General features: G+C 44.1%; 1 protein-coding gene across 15 annotated transcripts in view; it reads right to left on the bottom strand.

Annotated features, from left to right (window-relative positions):
* The window catches only part of KCNMA1 (potassium calcium-activated channel subfamily M alpha 1), a 751,400-nt gene that overhangs the window by 354,281 nt on the left and 370,633 nt on the right, over positions 1-26,486 (bottom strand). For 13 of the 15 annotated variants that reach the window (XR_014253611.1, XM_082425674.1, XM_082425676.1 and 10 more), the window contains exon 3: positions 19,542-19,603. Coding sequence is in view for 12 of the 15 variants with exons in the window: in XM_082425674.1 (XP_082281800.1) it covers positions 19,542-19,603 (62 nt within the window). In the remaining 3 variants the exon portion in view is untranslated. Of the gene's footprint in view, positions 1-17,776; positions 18,007-18,110; positions 18,445-19,541; positions 19,604-26,486 lie in introns of those variants that run through there. The other 2 variants (XR_014253609.1, XR_014253610.1) reach the window with 2 other exon arrangements.

Raw genomic sequence — 26,486 nt, 5'->3', positions numbered from 1 at the left:
ATATGTGTGTGTGCATATACACAATGAATACTCTTCCCTGTTAAAAGTTACAATGAAATTGATGATGATAATACCTTGCCACCCAGCTCTCTGAAATTTGTAGTGTTCAGGTCTACCACTAATCCTCTCAATATTTCTACAGACTGGAACTGAAACTCTGGTCTTCTATAAGGGAAATACTAGTTATTAAGGTTCACAACCTAGAAGTCACTCCTGACTTCTGTTTTCAACTAAACAGCACATTCTTTCCATGATACCCCACAGTATGTGCTCACCACCTCCACTGCCTCGCTCCTAGCCCAAGACATCACCCTCTCATCTGGGACTAATGAAACAGCCTCCCAAATACTCTCTTTGCAAGATAAAAATCTTGTGCTTTACACTCTCTTCTCTGCATCACAATCAAAATGACTATTTTTTGCTAACAGCTTTATTGAGTTATAATTCATATACCACACAATTCACCCATTTAAAGTGTACAATTCAATGGTCTTTAGTATATTCACAGAGTTGTGCAACCATCACCACACTCAATTTTAGAACATTTTCATCACCTCAAAAAAGAAACCCTGGGCTTCCCTGGTGGCGCAGTGGTTGAGAGTCTGCCTGCCAATGCAGGGGACACGGGTTCGAGCCCTGGGCTGGGAAGATCCCACATGCCGCAGAACAACTAGGCCCGTGAGCCACAATTACTGAGCCTGCGCGTCTGGAGCCTGTGCTCCGCAACAAGAGAGGCCGCGATGGTGAGAGGCCCGTGCACCGCGATGAAGAGTGGCCCCCACTTGCCGCAACTAGAGAAAGCCCTCGCACAGAAACGGAGACCCAACACAGCCATAAATAAATAAATAAATAAGACTTTCTATTTCACTGTCTTAAAAAAAAAAGAAACCCTAGGGACTTCCCCACTGGCACAGTGGTTAAGAATCCACCTGCCAATGCAGGGGACACGGGTTCCATCCCTGGTCCGGGAAGATCCCCCATGCCACGGAGCAACTAAGCCCGTGCACCACAACTACTGAGCCTGCGGTCTAGAGCCCATGCTCCACAACAAGAGAAGCCACTGCAATGAGAAGCCCGCGCACCGCAACGAAGAGTAACCCCCACTCGACACAACTAGAGAAAGCCCGCACGCAGAAGACCCAACGCAACCAAAAATAAAATAAATAAAAATTTAAAAATAAACATTAAAAAGTAAATAAAATAAAACAGCTGAAATTTATTAAAAACAAAAAAAAAGAAATCCTGCATCCTTTAGCTATCAATTCCCAATCTTCCCACTCTGCAAGGCCTAAAGCAAACATTAACCTATCCTCTGTCTCTATATATTTGCCTATTCTGGACTTTCACATAAGTGAAGTCATATCATATGCGGTCTTTTGTGACTGGCTTCTTTCACTTAGCACAGTGTTTTCAAGGTTCATCCATGTTGTGGCATGTATCAGTACTTCATTCCTTTTTATGGCCAAATAATATTCCATTGCATGGATATACCATATTATGTTAATCCAACTGTCCACTGATGGACATTTAGGCTGTTCCCACATTTTGGCTATTATGAATAATGCTGCTATGAACATTCAGGTACAAGTTTTACATAAGCATATATTTTCATTTCTTTTGGGTATATACCTAGGAGTGGAATAGCCACGTCTTATGGCAACTCCATGTTTAACTTTTTGAAGAATTGCCAGACTGCCTTCCAAAGTTACTGCATCATTTTACATTCCCATCAGCAATTTACAAAGGTTGCAGTTTGTCCACATCTTTGCCCTTGCCAACACTTGTTATGAGCTATCTTTTTTATTACAGCCGTACTAGTATGTGTGAAGTGGTACTTCACTGTGGTTTTGATTTGCAATTCCATGATGACAAATGTGTTAATGAATATCTATCCTCTGCTCCAATTTTTCATTGGGTTGTATTTTATTACTGAGTTGTAGGAGTTCATTATGTGTTCTAGATACAAGTCTCATCAGATATACGATATGCAAATGTATTCTCCCATTCTATGTGTTGTCTTTTCACTTCTTGGTAGTGTCTTTTGAAACCCAAAGTTTTAAATTTTGATCAGGTTCAATTTATCTATATTTTTCTTTTGTTGCTATGCTTTTGGTATCATACCTAAGAATTAACTGCCAAATCTATGCCACAAATGTTGACCCCTATGTTTTCTCCTAAAGGTTTAATAGTTTCTGCTCTTACATTAGGTCTTTGATCCCTTTTGAGTTAATATTGTATATGATGTAAGGTAAGGGTCAAACAAACTTCATTCTTTTACAAATGGCTATCCAGTTGTCCCAGCACCTTTTTAAAAAAAATACTACTCTTTCCCCACTGAGTACTTTTGGCACCCTTATAAAAAAATCAATCAACTACAGATGCATGGGTTTATTTCTGAACTCTCAATTCTGTTCTGTTCATCTATATGTCCAGAATGGCTTCTTAAAAGCAGAAATCACATGATTCATCTCTCAGTAAACAGCTCAGCCCCCATCACAAATCACTCTCTATTGCCAAGGTTCTTACCCAGGGGCCACAGAGTCCCAAGAAGTCCTTGGATAATATTTAGGAAGTCCATGAACTTGGATGAGAAAAATTACATCTTTACTTTTATGAACCTCTAACTCAAATTTGCCATTTCCATGTGTGTATGTATGTGTGTGTGTGTGTGTGTGTGTGTATATATATATATATATATATAAAAGTGAATGACAAACTAGAAGAGTATTAATGATACTTCTAACTTTGTTATCAATAAAAAATCCCAGATAGTTACATATATGATTATAACAGAGGCAGATATCTCAAAATGTCATTTACATGAATCCTACTTTAAAATTATAGGGGTGTATTAGAACTGTTGCTCTTGGTCTTGATAATGCACTAATCAAGAAGCACACATCCTCAATAATGAATTTGTTTTTATATTCTGATAACTGTATTTCAATATAACTGGTTTTCTTGTAATCCAATGTTTTTATATTATGCATTTATAAATATTGTGAAAGGTGGGGTCATAGTCTTCACAAGACCACCAAAGGAGTCCTCAGCACGAAAAAAGCTAAGAAACCTTGATTTTCCCATCACCAGTTTTATTTTTTCCCAGCAATGATCATCAACTTATTTATTTATTTGTCGACGTGTTTATTGCCCGTTTCCCTCTGACACTACAATCGGTAAGTGCCCAGCGCTTAATGTAGTGCCTGGCACATAATACCCATTCAATAAATATTTCTTGAGTTAATTACTGAATCATCAGTCATTTTCTAAACAAGAGTGAAATCATCATCTTAATGAAAATAAAAATTACTGATACCAAGTTAGTGATGTATAATTCATACTGAAAATAATTTCACATTTATATTATCATCATCAGATTTAATAAGTGCCAGTATGTCCTGTGTCCTGTAGTACGTGCTTTATGTGCAGTATCTCATTTACTGTTCTCAGAACTAAGGAGCAGGAATGATTATTATCCATATTTAGAGTTGTGGAAACAAAGGCTCAGAGAGGTTAATTTTTTCCCAAGGTCACACAGCTAGTAAGTGACAGAGTCAAGATTTGTAACCAGGTCTACCTGCCTCCAGAGTATCAGTTGTTTTACTACAACAAAACACTTCTAGGGGGAAAAAATGGGAATTTCAGAGAAAGAGAGGAGGATTTTTCTTATTGTCCAATTGAGAAAGCTGAAATCCTGTGAAGTTAAGAAACATGTCCTAGGATGTAGAGTTCAGCAGACATTTCCAGTAAAATGTTCTTTCCACTGTCCTGTTGATGAGCCACAGCAGAAAAACCCCTTAGCAAAAATACAGCAAAACTATTGGATTGCCTCACATGAGAGGATAAATATTTGAAAAGGTTTATTTTGCAAGCACAATTAATACTAATAGGCATTAACTGAAGTCTGTTCTTTGCTTTCCTGGGGTCCAGTTTGTTTCTCTAATTATTAGGGCTCGGCCTCATTCGGGACATTAAGCACTTCATTAAGCTGAAATCCAAGTTAATTTGATTGCACAATTACAAACCGTCCCTGGCTGGAGATTGTCTCATTTGTCAGGTGGCAAGCAGGCAGCATGGCCTGACGATACACCGGATCTGCATTTTATCCCCAGCTTGAGGCCTCAGTGTTTTCTGGTTTTGACCTCATCAAGCCTTACAGTAGTAGGGAAGTTAAACTGAAGCAGGGAGACAGATGTTCTCCTTACCAAAGCTGCCAAGGGCACCTGGAGACCCATCCACTGGGTCTGCAAAGGAACAGGGCACAGGAAGACTCCTGGTCACTTTGAGATGGCAGCAAATGGGGTGAAAACAGAGGCCCACTGTGCCCTGGGCAGCTCGGTCACGTGGGGAGCATGCATCCAGCAGCCCCCTTCCTGGCCCCTGTGCCCAGTTTCATTTTACCAGCTGCAGGCTCACCTGACAAGTTATTCAGCTTGGGTGTACATGGGGACCGAGGGGACAGATAATCACGTTCAATGGTGATTTTGCTGACATTAACAGACCGGGGAAACACCACATTTTCTAAAGTGGTATTTCCCTCTCCTCTACTATTCATGCGTGTGATCGAAAGACCCACCCCCAGTCTTCTCCAAGAGAGACCCCTCCTCCAGCCAGCCCAGTCCCCCCATTGACTGCTGTAAAGATGCTAGCCTTGCCCAAGAGAAGTCTGCCCTCGGCCCTCAGCTGCTGGGAGGCATTCTCTCAGTCCTTGGGATGTCATGTCTGAACAAAGTCTTTGCCTGGGGGTCTTGGGTCAGCCAGGTAGTAACAATAAGATTGGGAGCAGGGGGAGGGTGGTAAACCACACAAGAAAGTCCAACAGTGTGATATACGTGGAGGCTTTGGGTCACGTGGAATCTGTCAAGCTCCAAAGTGGCTGAAGAGTAAGGCCGGCCACGTGAGCAGTCACCCAGGTTTATGTGATTGAGTCTCAGTAAAAACTCCAAGGTTCAGTGAGCTTCCCAGGTTTGCAAAATTGCGCATACGCTGTTATACATCAATGCTGGAAAAGTGCCACTGTCTTGACTCCAAAGGGAGAGAACAGTGTGGAAGCTCTGTGCTTGGTATTTCCCTGTGTCTGCCCTGTGCGTCTCTTCCCTTGGCTGATTTCTCTTTTTTTCACTTTTTTTTTTTTTTTTTTAACATCTTTACTGGAGTATAATTGCTTTACAGTGTTGTATTAGTTTCTGCTGTATAACAAAGTGAATCAGCTATATGCATACGTATATCCCCATATCCCCTCCCTCTTGCGACTCCCTTCCACCCTCCTTACCCCACCCCTCTAGGTGGTCGCAAAGCACCGAGCTGATCTCCCTATACTGTGTAGCTGCTTCCCACTAGCTATCTATTTTACATTTGGTAGCATATATATGTCCATGCCACTCTCTCACTTCGTCCCAGCTTACCCTTCCCCCTCCCTGTGTCCTCAAGTCCATTCTCTACATCTGTGTCTTTATTCCTGTCCTGCCCCTATGTTCATCAGGACGATTTTTTTTTTAGACTCCATATATAGAAAGAGAAAAACAAATACCGTATGCTAACACATATACTTGGCTGATTTTAATCTGTATCTTTTCCTTGTAGGAAACTGGTTGTGAGCATAACAGCTTTCAATGAGTTCTGTGGTCCTTCTAACAAATTATCAAAGCTGAGGGTGGTTTGGCGAGCTCCCTGAACCTGCAGTTGGTGTCAGAAGTGAATGGTCTTGTGGACTGCTCACCTTCTCCCCTTCTTCTGTATTATCTAAGTTCCACCCATGCCTGGGGACCCAGACCTAGTCTCCCTTTCTCCCTGAAGATGCCCTAAATTACTGCAGCCCAGAAAGCATGCCCTCTTCTGGACTCAAAGCTTGTGTTTCTCAAGCTGCTTTTTAGCAAAACCCACAGGAAGAAATATATCTTACATCACAAACCAGTACACACTTATGTTTACACAGTATATAGAGATCTGTATATATTACTGAAAGAAAAGTTTCACGTAATCACATTGACCTTCCAGAGCAATATTTTTATCTAAGGCTATTCAATCTCCCTTTTTTAAAGATGATTGCTGTGGCCCACTCTAATGCTTTTACAAATCAGTAACGAGTTGAGACTTGCAGTTTTAAGACACTCAGGTCTGGCCCACTACCTTGATAATTAATCACGTCACTGCTTTGCAATACATCTTGGGTTTTTTTGTCCCCTTAACTTTAATGTGTTCATATCGTGTCTCTATTTAAAGACCTGATTTAAAGTTTCAAAACAAACCTCAAAAGGACAATAACAATCATATCTAATGCTTTTTTGGCCACTTTCATGCTGGGCAGTATACTAAGAGCTTTTACATGCATCACCTAATTCTCACCACACACTGCTCCAAGGAAGGCATCAGCATCATCCCTCATCACCATTTTCACCCTACTGCACAAAGCTGGGAGAGGTTAACCAGCTTACCCAAGGACACACAGCACTAAAGTGGTAGAGCAGGATTAAGTCCATGAAGGTCTGATTCCAGAGCCTGCTGCTAACCACTGGGCAGCACTGCCTTTCCTTTCCACCCATTCTCATTCCCAGCCAGAGCCCGCCAGCCGACCTCCCTGCCCCTCAGTGGATGGGGTATCGACAACACACATGAATGTACAATCCTGGCCCAGGCAGCTCGGGGAGGAGGGAGCTGGCAAAAGTCTCCTCTTCACTCAATGCTCTTTCCAAGCAAGGGTCAGTGACCTTCTGCCTGCACGCAGCCCTCTCAAGCCTGTCTGTCAGGGTTCCCCCCTCATTCATCTCTGGGGAATCTCCGTCTTCCAGAATGCCTGTCACCCCTGCCTGCTTCTCCCCATCCTGCCTTCCCTGCACGAATTAAACTGTCACAGTCGACCGGCTTGGAGACAGGTGAGGGCAGCAAGAAATCCAAAGGAGGCAGGGAATTAAGGGGCGATGGGGCTTCTCTCAGAAGCCACTCTTCTGTTTTCTGTCAAACTGGTCTGAAGACTGGTCGGATGCGCCCACAATGGTCCCCAGCGACCCTCCAGGGGTGGGGAAGAGTCACAGCCTTGCGGAGAGGTGGCAGCTGCTTTTTGCATCTGTTTGGGCACCCCAACGATGCCCAGGTCCTGGTGCTCCAGAGCTGGGTCTCAGAAGGAGTGGTTTTGGCTGGAGATTATATGCATCCCTGACTCACAGATCAAGGAGGAAAATTTCCCCTAAAAACAGGTGCTTACCCACAATGTATAAGAGATGCACAAAACAAAGAGTATTTAGGCTCTGCCCTGTAGACCCATCCCTCTTTACATACTGCTTTCCGTGTTGCCTGGTATTAAAGGAATAGCTGGGGGGTCTAGGGCCTCCCTTCCCTAGTCTCATTAGCATTGCCCCTACATTTTCAAGATTTCGAAAGCAGTGGGGGAAAGGGTATGATGCAAGAAGAGATATCCACTGCAGAGAAATTCACACTGAGTCATGTTTTGTATGGCAGAAGGGGGAGGATTCCCCATCAATCTCCGCTTAATCTTTGGCTATGAAGACTGCCCTCTGTCTGCCACTTGATCTTAATGGCACAAGAAACAGGAATGAGTGAGCAGAGGAGCCAAGGATCATCTACAGAGCAGAGATCCTTAGCTTAGGGTTCATGGACCAACTCGAGGGTCCCTGGCAGGCAAAAATTCCTATAGCGCTCATCAAATCCCCAAAAAGGTGCTTGACCCACAGAAGAACCACCACCATCGTACACAGTAATCTACACACAGTGCTTTCTATCATTTTACTTGCCGTAGCTCCCAACTGTTACTCATTCGTCCTCCTCCAAGCATACGTACATGCATGCATGAGACACACAGGCCCCACGTGCCCCTCCTTGCCTACCCCCCAGCCTCACCACGTACTTGATAACAGACTGTGCTCGAAGGCACAGCCAGGCCGCATGGCTGCCCAGAGCACTTCTCAATTATTAATGCCGCTCTTTACAGACCTTGCCTCATTATTCCTGTTCATGCTATTATGAAGAGGGCAAACTCCTTAATGCACTCCTCGCCCACTCGCTCCCGCTGCTAGAGGAAAAAGCATGATGTGCCAGGTGGAGTCATCCAATAGCCTCATGTTCTTCACCTTTCTCTACATACGGACTCTGCAGTTCCCTCTAGGGCATCAAGATCAAGTGCATCTCAAACTGGGCTGGGGGTTCATTTTCTGCATTTTCTGAGGGGGCTGGGAGGACGAGGTAAAAACACCAGCTCTCAAAGCAAGAAACGGGGACTCTGTCTGAATAGGAGGTCTGCATGACTAGGAACATGGGTAGAATATCTTTGTTGAAAAGGACAAATGCCTTACTGTAGATTCCAACATCTAACAGGTAGACCCTGGAGCCCTACCTATGGTTTCCTCCTGAGAGAATCATGATCAGTGAAAGGTAGTATGAGTATTTTCTATTTGGACACCAGACTGATGAAGCAGCTCTACCAGAATCAGGGTTATCATAATGGAATTGTCATCTCTTTTCCAGCTCTGAGAATATCTGAGCTCTGGCTTCTATATTGAAGCAGAGCCTAATGCTATCCTAAAATTAACTGCCAAGTTTCCATGTAAAAAGTGAAAAGTCAGGAGATAGCGATATAGCTCAGACTTGAGACCATATCTGGGAAGAAAGGTCCAGAGATGCTTTCGATTTTGTTTTTGAAGAGGCCATAACATGAGAGTTTCATCAGCTGACCCTAACGCTCAGCAAATTGGAAACTTTAAGGGTGATGAAACTACAGCCAGGGTTTATCTATGTTAACCCATGCTTTCATACCCACATATGTTAGAAATTAAACCAAGGTTCATGCAATGTGCCCATTTAGCCGAGCAAGTCAGAAAATAGTCTCGAGCAATGATCAACACTGACACGCTTAGTATAATCAACGCTGTTTTGGTCAAGTTAATACACTAGTAGAACAGACAGATTTGGGCCTCTTTTCTTATAAAGAATCTGACAATTTAAGGGGGTTATGTTCACTTCCATTTATGTCCTGGAAAATACACTCTCGTGACTCAGCAACCATGTTTAAAAAACTCTTGCAGTTCTTAAATAAACAGAGTGTATGTTTATGAGGTCCTAATGACGTTATTTTCAGGGATGATGTAGAGTTAGTGATATGCGGCTTTGGGGATTTACAGTAAGTTGTGGGTGATTTATTGCTGTGACATACAGTATTTGCCTAGAGAAAGGTGGACATTCACTTTTGCAGCGTTGGAAGACGTGTTAAATGGGAAACAAGCTGGGGCGTGTGGAGACCAAGGACTCCTCACCATGGAGAGAGAAGGGCCCCTTTTTGGGAGACAGAGGTTCAAGAGTTAAGAATATTTTCTGGCACTCAGGGAGCAGAGCTAATTCAAGACCAGAAAGAGAGACAGTTTAGAATAGAGATTGAAAACGGCCTACGGAGGTGTTTTGTTTGGCCCATAGAGTACTTTGAAAAGTGGTGGAGTCACGGGCAATATTTTAAAACTGAAGATTCAACGTGAAAGCCCAATTTCTTCTCTTCTCTCTGAAACGGGGTAAGATCTGCCTGTACGAGTCTGCATTTTTGCTTGGGGACAGTCAGCCGGAGCTGGGAAGTCATTTCAGGGAAGGCTCGGGCTCTCAGCTCCTCCTGGACCTCACATACCTGCTTGTCTCATTTCTAACATCTGCCCACCCCTTTCTACTTGAGCTTGCAAACCTCAGTGCAGGAAATGGTCTTTTTTACCGTGGTACTTTCAGTGAACAGACCTCTTACACTGGCAAGACTCATTTTCAGATATAAGAATGGACAAAGCACATGTGTCTCCAAAATGCAACAGGAAAGCAAGATTATTAGGTTTTCTTTTAAAAATTGACATATCCACGGGTGCCATTTTTGATTAAATGATGGGCTGCTGATGTTAGTATTTCCCAAAGCCAAGTCATAAGACGTGGTTTGAAATGGAATGTTTAGTTTTGTTTTCTCATCTGAAACAATTAGATGACACTGGGAGGGGTGTGGTAAGAGGCGTCTGTCTCTGGGCATGTTTTCTTATCTGTGAAAATTTCCAGACGGCTGGGGCTGACAGGAAGGGAGGAAAAAGAGCCAACTTCTCCATCAGGCACTGCAGACCCAGGGCCGAGGGCCCACCACACTTCCAGCCAACCACAAAAATGGCTGAATTCCAATTTCTTTAAAACCAGAAGAAAACAATAAATATAACAATGAATAGGTCATAATGACTCTAGCCTGGATTACACTCACCTTTATAGGAACACAGCAGTAAAACATAACTTTTAATATTCTTTTTGGAGAATGAGACCCAAGAAGGCAAAAGTACCTAGAGCCCACGAAAATCACCGTGCAGCCCTCCAGGCAAATGCTGGTCTCCAGGCCAGCATCTCGGGTTGAGCCGTGGCGGGTTTGCCCATAGCATGACCTCACTTTTAGCCAGGACTGTCATCCCCCCACGCCCCTGGATGCTCTGCACGTGGCAAATTCATAAATGAGGCCCCTGTAAGGCACATTACACCCTGACCTCAGTTTCAAAAAGACGGAGCAGCTGCCTTTCAGCCAGCCACTTCTGGAAAGTGTCCAAAGGTTTTCATCATGTGCAATTGGAGAATAGGTATTACCACCACTAAAGACAGTTTGCTTTTCTGATTCTGTTATGCCATTCTGAAAGCATTCTCAGTCCTTAATCTCGGTGGCCAACTTCAAGGCAGGGCTTCTCTGGACTCAGCACAGACTGAAAACAAAATCCAAGAGGCCAAAGTGTGTGCCATAATGAGAGCCCCTCTTATGGATTCCTAAAGGTTGCGGGGGGAGACTGAGTTTTCTGTCTCCTCAACTCAAAATCTCCCCAGGGCCAAAACACTCTATAAGATCCAGCGATCTTTTCAGCTTCTGAACCTCCAGCACTTTTTGTTAGCAAAGCTCATATTAGAAATTGATGATATATAGCCTAGTGATACCTCACTTGTTATCTTGTTTTGTTACCTCATTTTTCCTATATTTATGGCTGGACTTCCTGAACCTTGTGAAAATATATATAATTTAAACATCTTGATGGAAAAAAATCTAGCCTTATACATAGTATTTGAAATACCCTAATACCTAGAAAAATGTCTCACACAGAGTCTGTACTTAACATACATCTATTACTTTACTGATACCTTTAAGGTACATGGCTCTCAGCCCCATCTCTGTTATTATGATGATACTGGTGGCCAATCCTCCCATGCTACGCTTTCCCATCCATTTACAGGTGGGACAGGACTGTCCCCTACGTACACGCATGCATGCACACACACACAAACATACACATGCCCTTCTCCCAAATGCTGGGAGCAGTGACATGTACATCCAAAAAGTCCCAAGGGCATCCTTACTGCAATGGATTCTATTTTTACAACACAAATAACTCATCACTGACCAGGGTCTCCCCAAAGCTTTAATTTGTCAGGCTGTCAGGAAGAAGGACAAGAGGAATAAAAGCAAAGGCAGAGGTCACGTCTGTGTGCAGCCCACAAACCCCGTTATGAAGCTGTACCAGTCAGCACCACACCCCAGCATGACCATGGCTGTGTTAAGCATGAGTTCTGTCCCTGAGTTTGGATTAAACCATTCTGAGCTCTAACCTTTCCCTCCAGCTGGCTTCCGTACTGATCTCTTGGCAGTTTCTGAATGCATGTCTGGCTGTGGCTTTAGGTAAAGGACCAGAGCTGCGCAATGGGGAGAAGATCCAGCCCTCTGGTGGTATAAACACATGTTAATTGCAGAAGACACAAATAGCTAACTGGGTCTTAAAGGGAATGCATCTTCTTCATCTGCCCTGAAACAATCATTCTTTTTAAAGAAAAAAAAAAAAAGGCAGAGGGCTGAGAGAGTGTCAGATAATCCAAGGGTTTCTTTTTAAATTCTAGAGAGTGGTGAAAAGAGAAGAAATAATTCATTCTAATTTTGGAGGGTAGAGTAGATATGGATTTATAGAAATAGTTATCAGATAGTGTTTTCATAGGAGAAACAAATGAGCAGTGGGGCAAAATGTCCTCAAAAGTTATGTGTAACAAATTCCAAACAGCCCAGACCAATGCATTCAGCCTGGTCAACCTTCCACAACAGAGCTGAATTCTTACTTCCCCTCTGAAATAGTACAGGAAAAAAAAAAAAAAAAAAAAGGAAAGAAAGAAAGAAAGAAAAGCAGGACCATAAAATCAAGAAATTCAAAGCCTCTTGCCAATGGGGAGGAAATAAACTAATCTCCCAAGCACCCACCTGGCTGGGTTTGGTCTTTTCCACCTGGGATTATCTTTGTTCTTTTCCACGTCCCTAAAGTTTCCCCCAAGATAACAGCCTAAAACTCCAGAATTGCGTAAAAGGTCATTATTGGCATTGCTAGTCAATGGATAATATTCACTATCACATCTTTATTCATTTTTTATTTAGTAGAAAGAAACCAAAAGATCAAGTAGAGAAGGGACTGGACTGGGCAGGAAGAGCTCTGACTTCTGGCTCTAGCTCAGCCCCTGGCTGGTTGAGTGACCTTGAGAAGGTCACTCAGCCCTCACTCGGCAGGAGAGGACGCTGAGGCGCAGGGAACAGTGTTACCGGCTGGACTCTGAAGCCTCTTCAAGTTCGAGCGTTTTATTCTAACGTTGTCTTTTGCACTAAGCCTGGAAGGTCTAGCTCCATCTTCCTTCCCGCTCCTAACAGCCCTTGATTTTTGCCTCAGGAAACGCCAAAGATGAGCAGTTCCCTTGATGCTTCTAAGTGTGGTCGCATGCGGTGCCTCTGTGTCTCCCTCAAAGTGAGAAGTGAGCACGGAAGCCGAGACCACTGCACAGCGTGGAAGACAGAAGGAACAAGAGTGCTTACCCCCTTGGCACACCCGTCTTCTCTACCAGGTTTACAGCCCACTGATGAAAGAAGGGCCATTTGCAAAACCAGATGAGGTAGGATGGTTGAGTTCGGGTTGCTCCCATGCCTGAGAATCAAGGGTTGCCATTCAAGGTTAAATTCTGAAAGGGGACAGGACTTCCCATTGGGAGTTATTTACAGGCTCTTTGCCCCAAAGGCATCTCCTCTTCCCCCAGCCTGCAGTGGGCTCGCCTCCTCCACCATCTGACATGCCATTCTTTCAACAGCTGCTAGCTCTCCTGTCGTGCTCCCTTCACAGATGTGCAGTGCTGTTCTGAACACCCCGCCCTTGAACTTTCCCTACCCATAATTTTCCAAACCAAAGCCTGGCAGTAAAAATGTCAGTGAGGGATGGAGAAAATTGGAGGGAGTATTTAGAAAGGAAAAAGAAAGAATAGGGAGATGCTTTACACACACAGCGATTTGTGTTGACTTCCTCAACAAAGGTTAAATGCATGCCACGACTTCTCGAAAAGGGCCTAAAGGCGGAGAGCTGGAGCAGATTTCTCAGAACACTACCAGAAAGATCAGGTTCCATAAAGGAACTGGGTCCAGAATAAAATGGTGAGCTTCCTTCTCGATGCCACGGGCTGCCCAGCTGTTCCTGCTATGGGGCAGGGTGTGTGCCAATGGTGACAGTGAAAGTAGCATTCACAGTGCTTTACAGGTTACAATGCACTATCGTGGAAGTAACCTACACTGCCCTCACAGCTCTGCCAGGTGCCCACTATGAGGTCAACACCTATGTGCACTGTGGGTAATAACAAGACTGGAGGTGGAGGCTGGATATCTTACATGGTTTCAAAGACCTCCAAAGAAACCTCCTTGGGATCAAATTTTCCTAAAGTCCACGGGTTTGACATGCACACAATGCACTAACTCTGTAAGCACACAATGCAAAACTATAACAAATTAACTATACCCTGCAACTCTCTAAAGAGATAAAAGAAACTAATGGAGAAGCAGAGCCTCTCTGGTTATCTACTTTAGTCTGCCAAATAACTGGCTCAGAGACCTAGGTAAGGATGGGGAGGGCAAAGGGACTTTCCACCGGGAAAGAATCCCTTAAGTCGGAGGAGTCCTTAAGACATGATCAACTTTCCCTGTTCTTTGCTAACTTGACCTTAGTCCAACACAAAATGCTGCCACTCCACTGAGATGAAAGGGAAAAGAATATTTTTTGAGCCACAGTTTAGGAAGAAATGAATCAAGGCCCAAACAGACACGAGACAGCACATGGCCCACACGCCCCACGTCCCAGTGAGAAGGCTCACAGAACCCTCGTGAGCACAGCTGCCTTGCAGACTTGGCCCCAAAGGTGCGAAATGGGGAGATGAAGAAAAAATGAGAAAACAAGACAGATGAATTGGCAGGATGAGGCTACGTGACCTCCCTTGAAACATCTCACTGAACCCACGTAGTCACTTCCATATCTGGAATTTTACTTCCTGACTTGGAAGAGAGGTGCCTTCAGACACATGGATTCAAATACTGGCTCCACGACTTACTAGCTGCGTGGTTTTGGGCAAATGTTGCAGTTTCATGTGTAAAGTGGGAAAGGTCATAGTACCCACCCTATCAAGTTGCTAGGAGAATTTAATGAGACTGCACATATAATTCATTTTAAAGTGCTTAGCGCTATACCTTGACACAGCACAGGATCAGTGAATGTTCTTCCCTCCACCGCCCGGCCCTCTCTTCCCTTTTAAGGAGAATTTCTAGGCAAAGGAATTAGAGCCTGGCTGTGTGAAGATCTGGGCAGGTAAAATGGTGGGGTAACTAGCCAGTTCTGTTAAAGCTCTTGGTATCCCATTACATCAATGATGCCCATGTTATTTTTAGAGACTATGAAAACAATCTGGTCAATTTCTACTGCAATCTTAAAGATAGTTTTCTTTAACCATAGCCAACCTCAAGCAATTTGACCGTGTGGAAAATATTCAGCATGATCACACTGAAGCTGTCTCGAATGAATGGATGAATGGATGGATATAAAATGAATGAATCACTGAGTACAAATGTAAAATTCTAAGGACTGGGGGAAGGCCCCTTTCACATCGCAACACCACTGTTAGCCTGGAATCTGGTCCAAATTTTGGATGCTCTCCAAAATTTGTGCTGCTTTTCCCTTCCCCTTCCTAATGTGCATACCCCCCAAAACAGCACTGCTGATACCAGAAGCCGAGAGCAAAGACCGGTGAAGTCAGCAGGTGCCCCCACTGTGTACCAGCCATTTTGGAGCAGATAAAGTCATTAAGGAAAAATTTAACAATGTATAACCTTTCAGCTTTACTCTGCTCACAGCAGGTAGCATGCCTTTTAGAGACACAAGCCAGCACTGAAGTCACCAGTGAGCAGGACTTGACCTTCATTTCCCGTGTGTGCAACGTTAAATATTCATAATCCACTGAACTGCAGCATAAGAAGTGGTGGAGTTTAAACATGAATCAAAGGGATAAATATCTTCACACAGGTGAGTCATCCTTTCCAAGAATACCCCTGGAAAAAATGCAAATACCCAGGGCCCTGAGCCTCTCCCTCTTCCAAAGTTCTTCCCTTGAAATTCTAGAAGCAGCAGGAACTGATGCATTATGCAGTCCATGAATCCTGCCCTCACACTGACATCTTTGGGTCTTTTTTCTTTTTTTGCTTTATCTATTAGAGAAGAATTACTGATCCTATGTCAAAGGGAGGAAATAGACTGGGATGGGACCAGCAACGGTGACATTATCACCCACGGGGCGTCTCGGGGCACTTCTGACTTCGTTGTACAATTTTTAAAAAAGCTTTGCTTCACAGAAGATCAGAGTATGTGGGAGTAAAGGGGGGGTGGTGTGTAGGTATCAAGAGACGTCAAAATTAGAAGTTGGAGTGCCTTAAATTGGGCACCTTTAAAAAAGAATGAAAGTTAAGAGGGTAAATCCTGGAGTGCTCATCACAAGGAAAAAAAAAATGTTTTTTCTTTTTGTTTAATTTTGTATCTATATGAGATGCTGGGCGCTCACTAAACTTATTGGGGTCATCCTTTCATGATGTACGTAAGTCAAATCACTATGCTGTACACCTTAACTTATACAGTGCTGTATGTCAATCGTATCTCAATAAAACTGGAAGGAAAAAAAGAAGGAAAAAGAACTGGAGTTTTTTGGGAGAGTATCTGCCTCATGTGGCCATTTAATGTCTTTGGGGGGATGGAACTACTGTGTGTGGTGGGCTTAATGCTTCTCTGTGTCTGTTAAGGAATTGACATCTCTGTCCATCCAAAGACTGGGTGGAACATCTCCCTCTGCTTGGGTGTTTCTAGAAAGTCTACTGCTGCGATGTTGAAGCATAATGTTAACATAGTTTCATGGAATTCTCTTTGGCTTTCCAATCTAGGAGCTCTGAGCACAATCTGTCGCGGCCAGATAGTAATCACTTGAGGCTGCACAAGTGATTCTTCTGTGGCGACCACTCTAAGAAAATTAGACCCAAAGAAGGGCTTCCCAAACCCTTGAAGGTAAAAGACCTACTCAGGGATCCATCTTGACTTAACAATGGAAAAGGAAAGAAGTCTGGGAGAAGAAGTCTTTGGAAATGACTTACCTGCTGCCTCTTGATGGTGAAATAAGCTTTGAAAGGTTAAGAAGATCATAAACCCACCAATTTGGACATTTATCTGAACTGCCTGTCTACTCATACAACCTGCATTGGCCTGCCCTGACAGTGAGTTAGCAGAGCCGACCAACAGAGCCTGTTTTCTATATGAATGTGCGTTCCTTGCACTATTTAAAGGGCTAGGTCAGAGAGCCTCACATCTTGAACTTGTGCTGCTGGGGCATTCCCCACCATGTTGGTTAAAACTCACCGAGACAAGCCATTTCATGGACCATGTCTGCCCAATTAGGTTCACACAAGGGAAAGCCTATGCACTGTCTTTTGATTTATTTATTTGAAGAGTATAAATACTAGCTAAAATTCATCTGAAGAATACTAGGTACTTTTTTCCAGGGTGATGATTTAGCATAACTTCCAAGAGACGTCTGAAGCTCTCTTTCCAAGATGCCCAGATGGCCAGCCAAACCACGAGTGTGTAAAACCGGTGACAGTTTTGAATGAAAGGGAGGGATGAATTTTAAGAATTTACATTCTGCTTTCTTACCCGCTTTTCATTTGCATCTTATATGTGGATAGAACTTCTTATCTTGTTTACTAGGCTTGATTATAATTTATCTAATGGGCTCTTTTTTCATTCCTGGGAATGAATCTATGGCTTATCGTGGAGGTAACTTTTAGAGTCTACTTTAATTCATCCCCTTACTTACACAGTAAGCATCCTTACTGGCTTTCCCCAGGAAGATAGTAGACCCTTGGTATTGACTATGCTGATGAGTTCCCCCATAGGACAAACTCCTGGGGTTTGACCTCAGAAACCAACGTAGTAATTCCAATGAAAAGTAGAAAGGGCTACACAAATAAACATATGATCTTCTTATAAACAAAAAGGCTCACTATGCCAAACCACTCAGTTTAGTGACAGAGAAGAAAGACTGAGGTTAGGATGAGGCTCAAATAGTCCCCAGGGAGAGTGAGGACAGTCTTGGTTCTAAGATTCTTGGCATTTTTGCTGGGGAAAAGCTGAGCACAGGACCGAAGGTCCATCCTTAGAATAGACTCTTTGCAAGTCCATAAAAGAAACCAGAACCAGAGAGGGTTCCCAGTACTGGCTTTCCCAGGCTCAGCAGAATCATAACTAAATCCAAAGGACACTGAAGTGGTGCAGGGCATCCAGGGAAGAGGGTCTTGCCTTGGGAGATTCTATTCCTTTCCCTCCTTTCATGTGGAGTTGAGAACACCGAGAACTACGGAGCAAAAGACCGCCCCATAGTAGAGACTGTAAAAAAAAGGACACAGTTCAAATCCATCTTACAAGAGCATTTTATTTCTGAGAAATACAGAGGAGCAAAAAGGAAGAGACAAGGAAAGAAGGCGCCAAGGCATCTGTCCTTCTGGCCGATCACCACACTCACCTCCACGTGAGGGTCTGCCTGCTGGGGCTCACAGACTACATGCCGGAAACTACTTTCTGAGCCCCGGCACAGAAGTTGGCAGGGTACGCACCCCATAACTTGTGAGAATACTCCTCACCCCTGGGGAGAAAACGCAGAAGTAAGACCAGGAGCTTTAAAAGATCTTCGGTTCAATTCAAATATGATCGAGAATTATTAAGAGGAGATATCTAAATGTCGCTTACCTTCAATGACATACCAATTGGAGTTTTCCAAACTTAAAAAAACTCTTCTCTTTCTCGGCCAGGAAGAGCTGATGGAAGAGGGCGTGGAATCTCAACTCCTGGAGGACTTTTAAAGGCCCCTCCACCTGAGATGGGCAAGGGCAGCCCAGCCTCGTGCATGGGGATGGGCTGAAGGACCGCTGATATTCTAGATGTGGCTGGTTCCCAAAGACAGGCGATGATGTTGTCTTTATTTTCCTTGGCATGATTTTGGCTCAACACCCAAATGCACAAAATCCTTTGGCTGGTGACCAGTAACTCTGAGAAATTCAGAGTTTAGGCATGCATGAAATTACTACAGAAAAAGAGCCACAGAAAAAGAACACTAAGCTCAAAATTCAGACACACCAGGCTCTGAGCCAACAGGGATACCAAGCAGGTTTCCTCAGATCAAACTCCAGCATCCAGGTGTACCAGGGTGAGAGTTCAGGGAATCAAAAACACTCTTACAGTGGATGATGTAGGCAAAGAGCTCAAGGCCACCATCCAGGTGTCAGGTGCATGTCCCCACAGCAAGGAGTCAGACCAGCTCAGCTCCAGTTTCCCAAATGCTGTCAACTTCAAGCTTGTGACAGAACATTTGGAACAAATGATGTACCGAGGGGGTGACACGTGCAGGAACCAGGGCAGAACTGGCTGCCACCTAGCAGCTCTGCTCAGTGCCCCCTTCTGCCTCCTTCAAAGCCTTTTCTGTCCATGGCTCAGACGGACCCCAACCCAGACTCACCCCAGAGCACCAGCTCACTCAGCTGGCACCCCAGGGGTCTGCACGAGTGTCCACTATAGGAAATCTCAGATGGCCATGGGCCTCTACCTCTGGGAGTCATCACAAACTCCTCCATCCCATCTCCTTGCCTTCACAAGTCAAGAAGCACCAGCCAGTGAGGCTTCAGCTGAATATTCAGTTGGGAGGCACAAAGGATAGCATCAGGCTTTCTATGCTGACCTCCAATAAGAGTAAAGCTTTGGAAACCCTCACAAGAAAAGGATCCTACCACCACGGCAAGAATGGCTCAGACCCTCACCGACTGGACACCATGACTCTCTCAGAGGTTGCAAATTCACATCAGAACCCTCTTGACCTCTTGACATCTTCAGTGCAAATACTGCACCAGGAAACAGCTATTTGAAAATCAGTAATACCCAGGGAAAAGGTTTGATGACCTCAGATTCCTCTCCCGCCCTCCTAGGCCAGCATAATCAAAGTAGTCTTCCTCGTGAGAGCTTGCTTTCCCCTTCAGAAAATCCGCACAGACAGCCCTCCTTCCTCCAAAAGTCTTCCACACTCAGGAGGCTCTTGCAAAGGTTGGTGTTAAAGTAAATCAACTGATCAATGTAAAGGCTCATGATGGTTTTAGAAAAGAGGGCAAGACAACATATTTGAATACTCACTTTGACGAATCTATGAAGTATATTACAAGTGCACCAATGCTGAGAGCAAAGACTAAGACAACCTGCAAAAGAAGAGAGAAACACCATCAGTTACGAGGTGAATGCTGGGAAGTTTACTTATTTATTTTTTGGACACATGCAGCTGCAGCTCGGAACATGGTGTTTTCAGGGACCTGCTTGGCAATGTCGTCCCCTTGCTGCGCCCACATACTACCCTGCTCATGGCTCCTCACCTCGCAGTGGATAGCAACCTCACTGCTGGCCAACAGGGGTCAGGGCAGACTTTTGTATCCCTGGGCACTGGGGTTTTATCTGGCCCTGTTAGCTCAGGGTCCAGCTTCTCTGCAGCTGAAGTCAACACACTTCAGTGGGAAAAAAGCAGGTAAAAAAACTGCAGTGATACATTTTTCATATTATATGTAACCTAGGCTCCAAAGGAACTCAGAGACAGGGACATCAATTTTTAACAGCTTTGCTGAGGTATAATTTACATACCATAAATTCACCCATTTTAAGTGTACAATTCAATCAATGACTTTGAGTAAGTTTATCAAGTTGTGCATCCCGCAGTGTAATCTACTTTCAGAACATTTCCATCACCCCAGAAAAATCCCTCCTGCCCATTAACAGCTAATACCTGTTCCTACCACCGACCCTAAACAAACACTAATTTACTTTCAGTTTCTATACAAGAAATATTAATCAAAAAGCACAAATGTCCATATATGCGTACGTATGCATATTTATGTTCATTGCATGAATGCGTGTGTGTGCATGTGGTTGTACTACTTCTCGGGTATTGTGGAGACAGTTTAGGTGCAGGAAGCCAAATTAGGTAAGACGATTGGCCAGGTATATGACAATGTTCTTCTTCTTTACACTCTTCACTCAAAATTAATCACCACTGATACAAAAGACAGTTTTGGCATCTCCTTCAAAGGATACCTGCCACAGTAAAGTCCATCAAACGAATATGCAGCAGATGAGGCCGACGCTGACACTTCTGTCCTCACTCCACACTCTAATTTCTTTCTTTACTCCTTCACAGAGGAGGCTAGGAGTGCAACTAAAAGGACGTACAAAAATAGAAAAGACGCCAAGAGCCAACAATGAAGCCTGAGAACAGAAAATAAACACCGCCATCACACATAATGCCAGGGGGCAATAAATATCTAGTAGACGTGCTAATATCCTAAAGGGGCTGCAGGGTGAAGGGTGTGAGAAGTGTCAGCCTCTTCGGCATATCTTCAAACTGACATCCCTGTGGCATCGGCTGGTGGATAGAGGTGAATCCCGATTTATGTGACGATTAGGCATGATGGAGTCGTGTGTGTGTGTATGTCTGTGTGTGTGTGTGTTCACATGCACATGAGCCAAATGGGCTGATAGAAAATGAACTCTGCATACGTATTCACTTAAAACATTACAAAATTCCATGAAGCTACATCCATTCCGTGGATGGTGGGCTACGAAGCAGACAACTGACAGTTGAAACAAGTGGATATTATAAGAGGAATATGTGGTTTCATAGCATCTGATGAATTCCCCTTATGGAAGGAAGTGTTAAAACAATACACCCCCTGGGCTGATTTTATTCTTCCATTTTGTGTTAAAAACTGAAACGGGCTCCAGCTGAATCCAAGGAAACTCCTGCAGTCTGTCAGTAATTACCCTCGGCCCAGGGCTAATCCCCCTGGCAGGCCCACCTCAGTCTCTTCTCCTCACACATGCACTCATTCATTCATTCATTCATTTATTCATTCATTTCTTGCAAAGTTATACACAAAAACAAACAAAAACATCAACAGGCCTCTGCTTTTCCCTCTATTATCTGAATGAGGCAGCAAATCAAGTAGCTTAAGATTAATTTTGATCTGTGCTGCTATTTCTGAGACATAAGCAGTTAGATCCGGGCCCTGACCTCATTCTCAAAACGCTGCAAAGAGAAGGGGTGTGGCCAGATCAGAGGGGAAGGACCTCTTCTTCATTCATAAACAGCTGATGCAAGACTAATCTCTGTCAATTTGGCTCTGCGTGTGTGTATGTGCATCGTGAGTGCAGAGCTTCTCTCAGAGCGGGCTGTGCAGGCCTAGGCCATTAAAGCTAGACAGAAGATGAGGGGAGAGGATGGGGGAAAGGGGAGGAGAGAAAGGGAAAGGAAAGGGAAACAGTTCTTGTACACCGTATCTGCATCATTCTGAAACGGGCTCAAAAATCTAAGCTCTCCTGCAGTGATGATGATTTCCCAGCATCGGAGGGGACAAAGTAGCTGACACTAATGTGTCCCAGCTGCCTCTGTGATGGGGAGTAATGTGCAGCTTATTTAAGCGAATCAGCCAGTGACGGGGGAGGGGGTGGGGGGGCGGGTGGCGGGGAGGCCTCTTGCTCTCCTCTTCAGATGCAAAGTCAAATATCAGCATCGCTCTGACAGGATAAGGGAGGAAGAAAAACCCAGGAGGAAGATGACTCCACAGTTCCCAGGAGCTGAAGATTCTGAGGAGTGGACGTATTCTTGGGTCCACACGTTCAGCTGGAAGACTCTCAATGAGGTACAGGGTGTCCAAACTGTCCCATCCTCATCCCCCACCCACCTGCCTCCAGACACGAAATGATCAATGGGAGGGGGGCAGGATCTGCTTCTCAGTATCGAGGCCACCATGCGTGCGATTTTTTTTTTTTAACATCTTTATTGAAGTATAATTGCCTTACAATGGTGTGTTAGCTTCTGCTTTATAACAAAGTGAATCAGTTATACATATACAATATGTTCCCATTTCTCTTCCCTCTTGCATCTCCCTCCCTCCCACCCTCCCCATCCCATCCCTCTAGGTGGTCACAAAGCACCGAGCTGATCTCCCTGTGCTATGCGGCTGCTTCCCACTAGTTATCTATTTTACATTTGGTAGTGTATATATGTCCATGACACTCTCTTACCCTGTCACATCTCACCCCACCCCCTCCCCATATCCTCAAGTCCATTCTCTAGTAGGTCTGTGTCTTTATTCCCGTCTTGCCACTAGGTTCTTCATGACGTGCGATTTTTAAACTTGCTAAATGCCTCTTTATCATGTCAGGCTTGATTACATTGTCAACTCAGATCCAGGTGCTGAAGATAATGAATCAATCCTTTGGATTTGGCCATGAAAACAGGAATCCAACAGAGATGAATCTTCTACAGGGCCCTAGCAAAGGGCTAGTTCTCTCTCATCTTGCATCTCTCATCTCTATCTCTCTGGCAAACACCCCACTGTCTGAGAACCCTACTCTAAAAATGAAAAACTTCAGTTCAACTATACAAACTGATTAGATTTTAGCCTAAGCGGTAATGGTTACATTACAGAGCACCTCAAATAATCACCTAAGTATTTCACATTTGCTATGCACAAGGCCCTAGGAAAAACAAAAGGAAGAAATCCACTTGGAGTCATAAAATATGCTCTTTTTCTGCAGTAACCCTTACATAGATGAGTCCTATGCTATTATGCAATTAGTGCTCAATTGTAGGGTACAGGTAGAGTCAATATATAGTAAGATACGGACTAGATGGGACATACATAAATGGAGGAGCTAGGGAAGGGCGGGAATGACAGAGGTTCTTGTCTCAACAGCCAATTCCTTCTCAAAGTGTCCCTTCTTCCGACGTGTTATGGCTACTCTAATATCCCTTCATTAAGGGGGAGGGCCACTGGGAATCCTTCCGTGAGCAACTACAGTCCCAGGGACCAGGGGCAATGCAGCCCAAGGGACGTGGTAAGATGAGACCAAGAAAAGAGACTGGGAAACACTCGCCCTCTAGCAGCTGAGTCACAGAACACCCCTAACAATGACCAAGCACTTTACAATGCACTGTCGCAAACGAGAGTGTGTGGACACAGTCTGACACAAGGGATGAGGTGAGCAGTCCCTCTCAGCACACCTTGTGCCTGTCACGGGAGCCCGGCCAGCCTTCCTAACTCTTCATAGTCTGGATTCACCAAATCACCTTGGCTACCTTGCGTAGTGCTAACTGCCATATTCTTAGGTTTACTGCAAACACCCATATGCTGTGTGGTGGTACTGAGTCCTGAGTGATATTTACAGAGTGCCAGATTCCTAAAAACAAAAGCAGTTTGATAAATGTCATTGGAACAATGGTGCCCGTAAGTCATCTACTTTCAAAACCCCAAGATCAAACATGACATGTGTTTGTACAGAAGAATGCTAGGTACACAGACACACACACACACATACAGTATACTAAAAGAATGCCTGTCCCCAACACCTGACACAAGAAGTCTGATGATACGGGATTTCCCTAGCAGTCCAGTGGGAAGACTCTATGCTTCCAATGCAGGGGGCACAGGTTCCATTCCTGGTCGGGGAAACTAAGACCCACATGCTGGGCGGCCAAAAAAATAAATAAATAATAAAAATTTTTAAAAGCAGGAAAATTATATAAAAATACAAGTCTGATGATACATGGTGAGCAGAGAGGAGAAAGCCACAGCCATCTTCACGATGGAAATTCGAGTAGACCCTGAAAACCTTCCAGATGTCTTGGAAAGTTCAGAAAAATGCAAAAGAGTATGGCGAAGCACAGAATATCCTCCCTCAGGTCACTGAAGCTCCCCAAGGAAAAGACAGATCCGTTGATGCGATATGGAGGTGAATGAATCTGGAAAGCTGGCTCTTCAGAGATACTGCCTGTTCTAGAACCTGGTTTCAAGCTTTCGGGTTTAGGCTCAAATGCTTTCAAACCCACACATAAGGCTACATGGGCCTTCAGACATGGATTTGGAGCAGAGGGTCACAAAGGTTGCTGCCACTCAAGTCCTATCACCTGAGGAGCTTTCCTTAAAAGCCCTCACCTCACCGGGGGACCAGATCATTGAGAACTGGGGTGAGGGGGAGGCCGCATATCTCTATTTTTAATAAGCTCCTCCAGTGAATCTGATGTGTGGCCGAGAATGGGAGTCACTGAATTAAACCCATTAGAGAAAACCACTTAGCTCAAGTCAGAGATTAATTTACAAATGTCGCCTTAACGATTAGCCCATTAGAACACATGTATGAGGCCTGCACACTTTGAGAATTGTGCTAGGAGTACTCTAAAAAATACAGAGAGGAGGATGAATTAATCCTCCCCTGAGCAGGTTTTACACATTCTACTCAGCTCACCGCAGAACAAATGACCCTAGTTAATGATTCTGCATGCTTGATCAGGGCCTAGCCAGCTACTGGCAGCAGCGACCCCTCAGAAAATGAACAATTTTCGATATAGGATCCCAAAGGCACATTACTTTTTTTTATTGAGGTATAATTTATACACAATAAAATTCACTATATAAAAAAAAAAGACATGAGGACTCCCAAGGCCAAACAATCTGGGGACGGTTTGTTTATGAGAGATAACATCATTCCAGCATCCAAATTATAATGTTTGGTCTGGCAAATTTAACAACTCTACAATCAACCTTTATTGAACTCCTCTGCTTGAGGTCCAGAGGGAGAGAGAGGGAAATCGAAAACTGAAATAGCTAAGTCAGGCCTGATCTTTGCCCTCAACTAGCATGGAATCCAGAAGTTGAAATTACTCAGGAGTCCTTGTGAATTTTATAAATGCTACACATATAAATAGACACTTCTGCGAAGTCCAAGGAAGGAGGGGGCCTAGAAGTAACACCACCGCAGTTGCAAACTCCCACAGTGGAAGAGGAGGAGGAGAATGGAAAACCAAGGAGGAGGAAGGGAGAATTCCTGATGCTCCAGGTCCACCTGGCTGGTCCAGGGAAGGGCAGACACCAGGTGCATGGGGTAGCTGGCACGTGGCGGGGAGAACGCAGGACTCCAGTCGGGAGGCCTGCCTGGGTGTGAATCTCAACTCTGCCCCGATAAGCAGCATGCTCTTGAGCACATCACATAATGTCTCTGGGACTCAGTTTCCCAATCTGTGAAATGGTGGGATTAGAACAGATGCTTATCCAATGGGGACCTTGACAGGTTACTGTAGACAGTGAAAGATGAAAAATGTTTGGCTTGAAAAGGCAGAGCTCTTTTATGCCAACTGTATGCCACTTCTGCATAATTATAATCCAGCATGATGGCAATAGCGTGTGTCACTGATCTGTGTCAGAGAGGCTTGTTTCTTTCATAAAATCACAAGCGTGGACTCCATGGACACTCGGATTCAGAGTCTGCGTTTCCAGTAGCGCAGTTAGTTGTCCCTGTAGCTTTTCATCCCACAAAACTAAAAACCTAGACCCACCAGCTGCTGTCTCCTGAGTCTGTGCCTCAACTCTGCCATCGCTACAGGGCACTGAGTGGTGGTCTGACACAGCCCGCTCTCCTCCTACCTCGGTGATTCTCTAAAAAACCTATGTTTCTGCCAGTTTTACCCCAAGAAGCTCACAATGAGTCTCAATCTTTTCTCAAGGGAAAAGGGATAGGATTTCTTTTTCTTCACTATATGGCAAGAATAGTAGTATGTTTTTCTCATCCTTGAACTATTAGCTGTTCTCAACAGGAGAAGACATAATCTTGCTACCAAAAAAGGTATTTTTGGTATCCTAAATAACAAAAGATTTGTAAAGTATAAAACCAATATTTTGACAGTGCCATTTAAACAGCCAAATGTCCCCTAAGTTTCCAACCTAACATTCTGGTGCATTACATTTGACTTACGTTAACTGCTTACACAAAAATGCCGTAAGTGGATTCACTGGAAACCAAGACTCCAAACAATAGTTGAGGTGCAGATGTATTCAAGATGAAAGAAAGGAAGGAGAAAAAGGAGCTTTCAGCAGTCGGTATTTAGAATTATAGCATTAAAATAAAATACATGGGACTTCCAGATAAGAGTAAAACTGTGCTTTATTCAAATGTAAGGAAGCCTAGTAAAAATGCCTGTGATTTTGTGGGCATTCAAATCTGGTGTTTCCAAAAATGCAATACTATAAAGCCATACTC

The sequence above is a fragment of the Balaenoptera physalus genome (genome assembly GCF_965194825.1).
Source record: "Balaenoptera physalus genome assembly, chromosome: 14".
Lineage (NCBI taxonomy): Eukaryota > Metazoa > Chordata > Mammalia > Artiodactyla > Balaenopteridae > Balaenoptera > Balaenoptera physalus.
The sequence above is the reverse complement of the archived record's forward strand: the minus strand, read 5'-3'. Positions and strand labels throughout refer to the sequence as shown.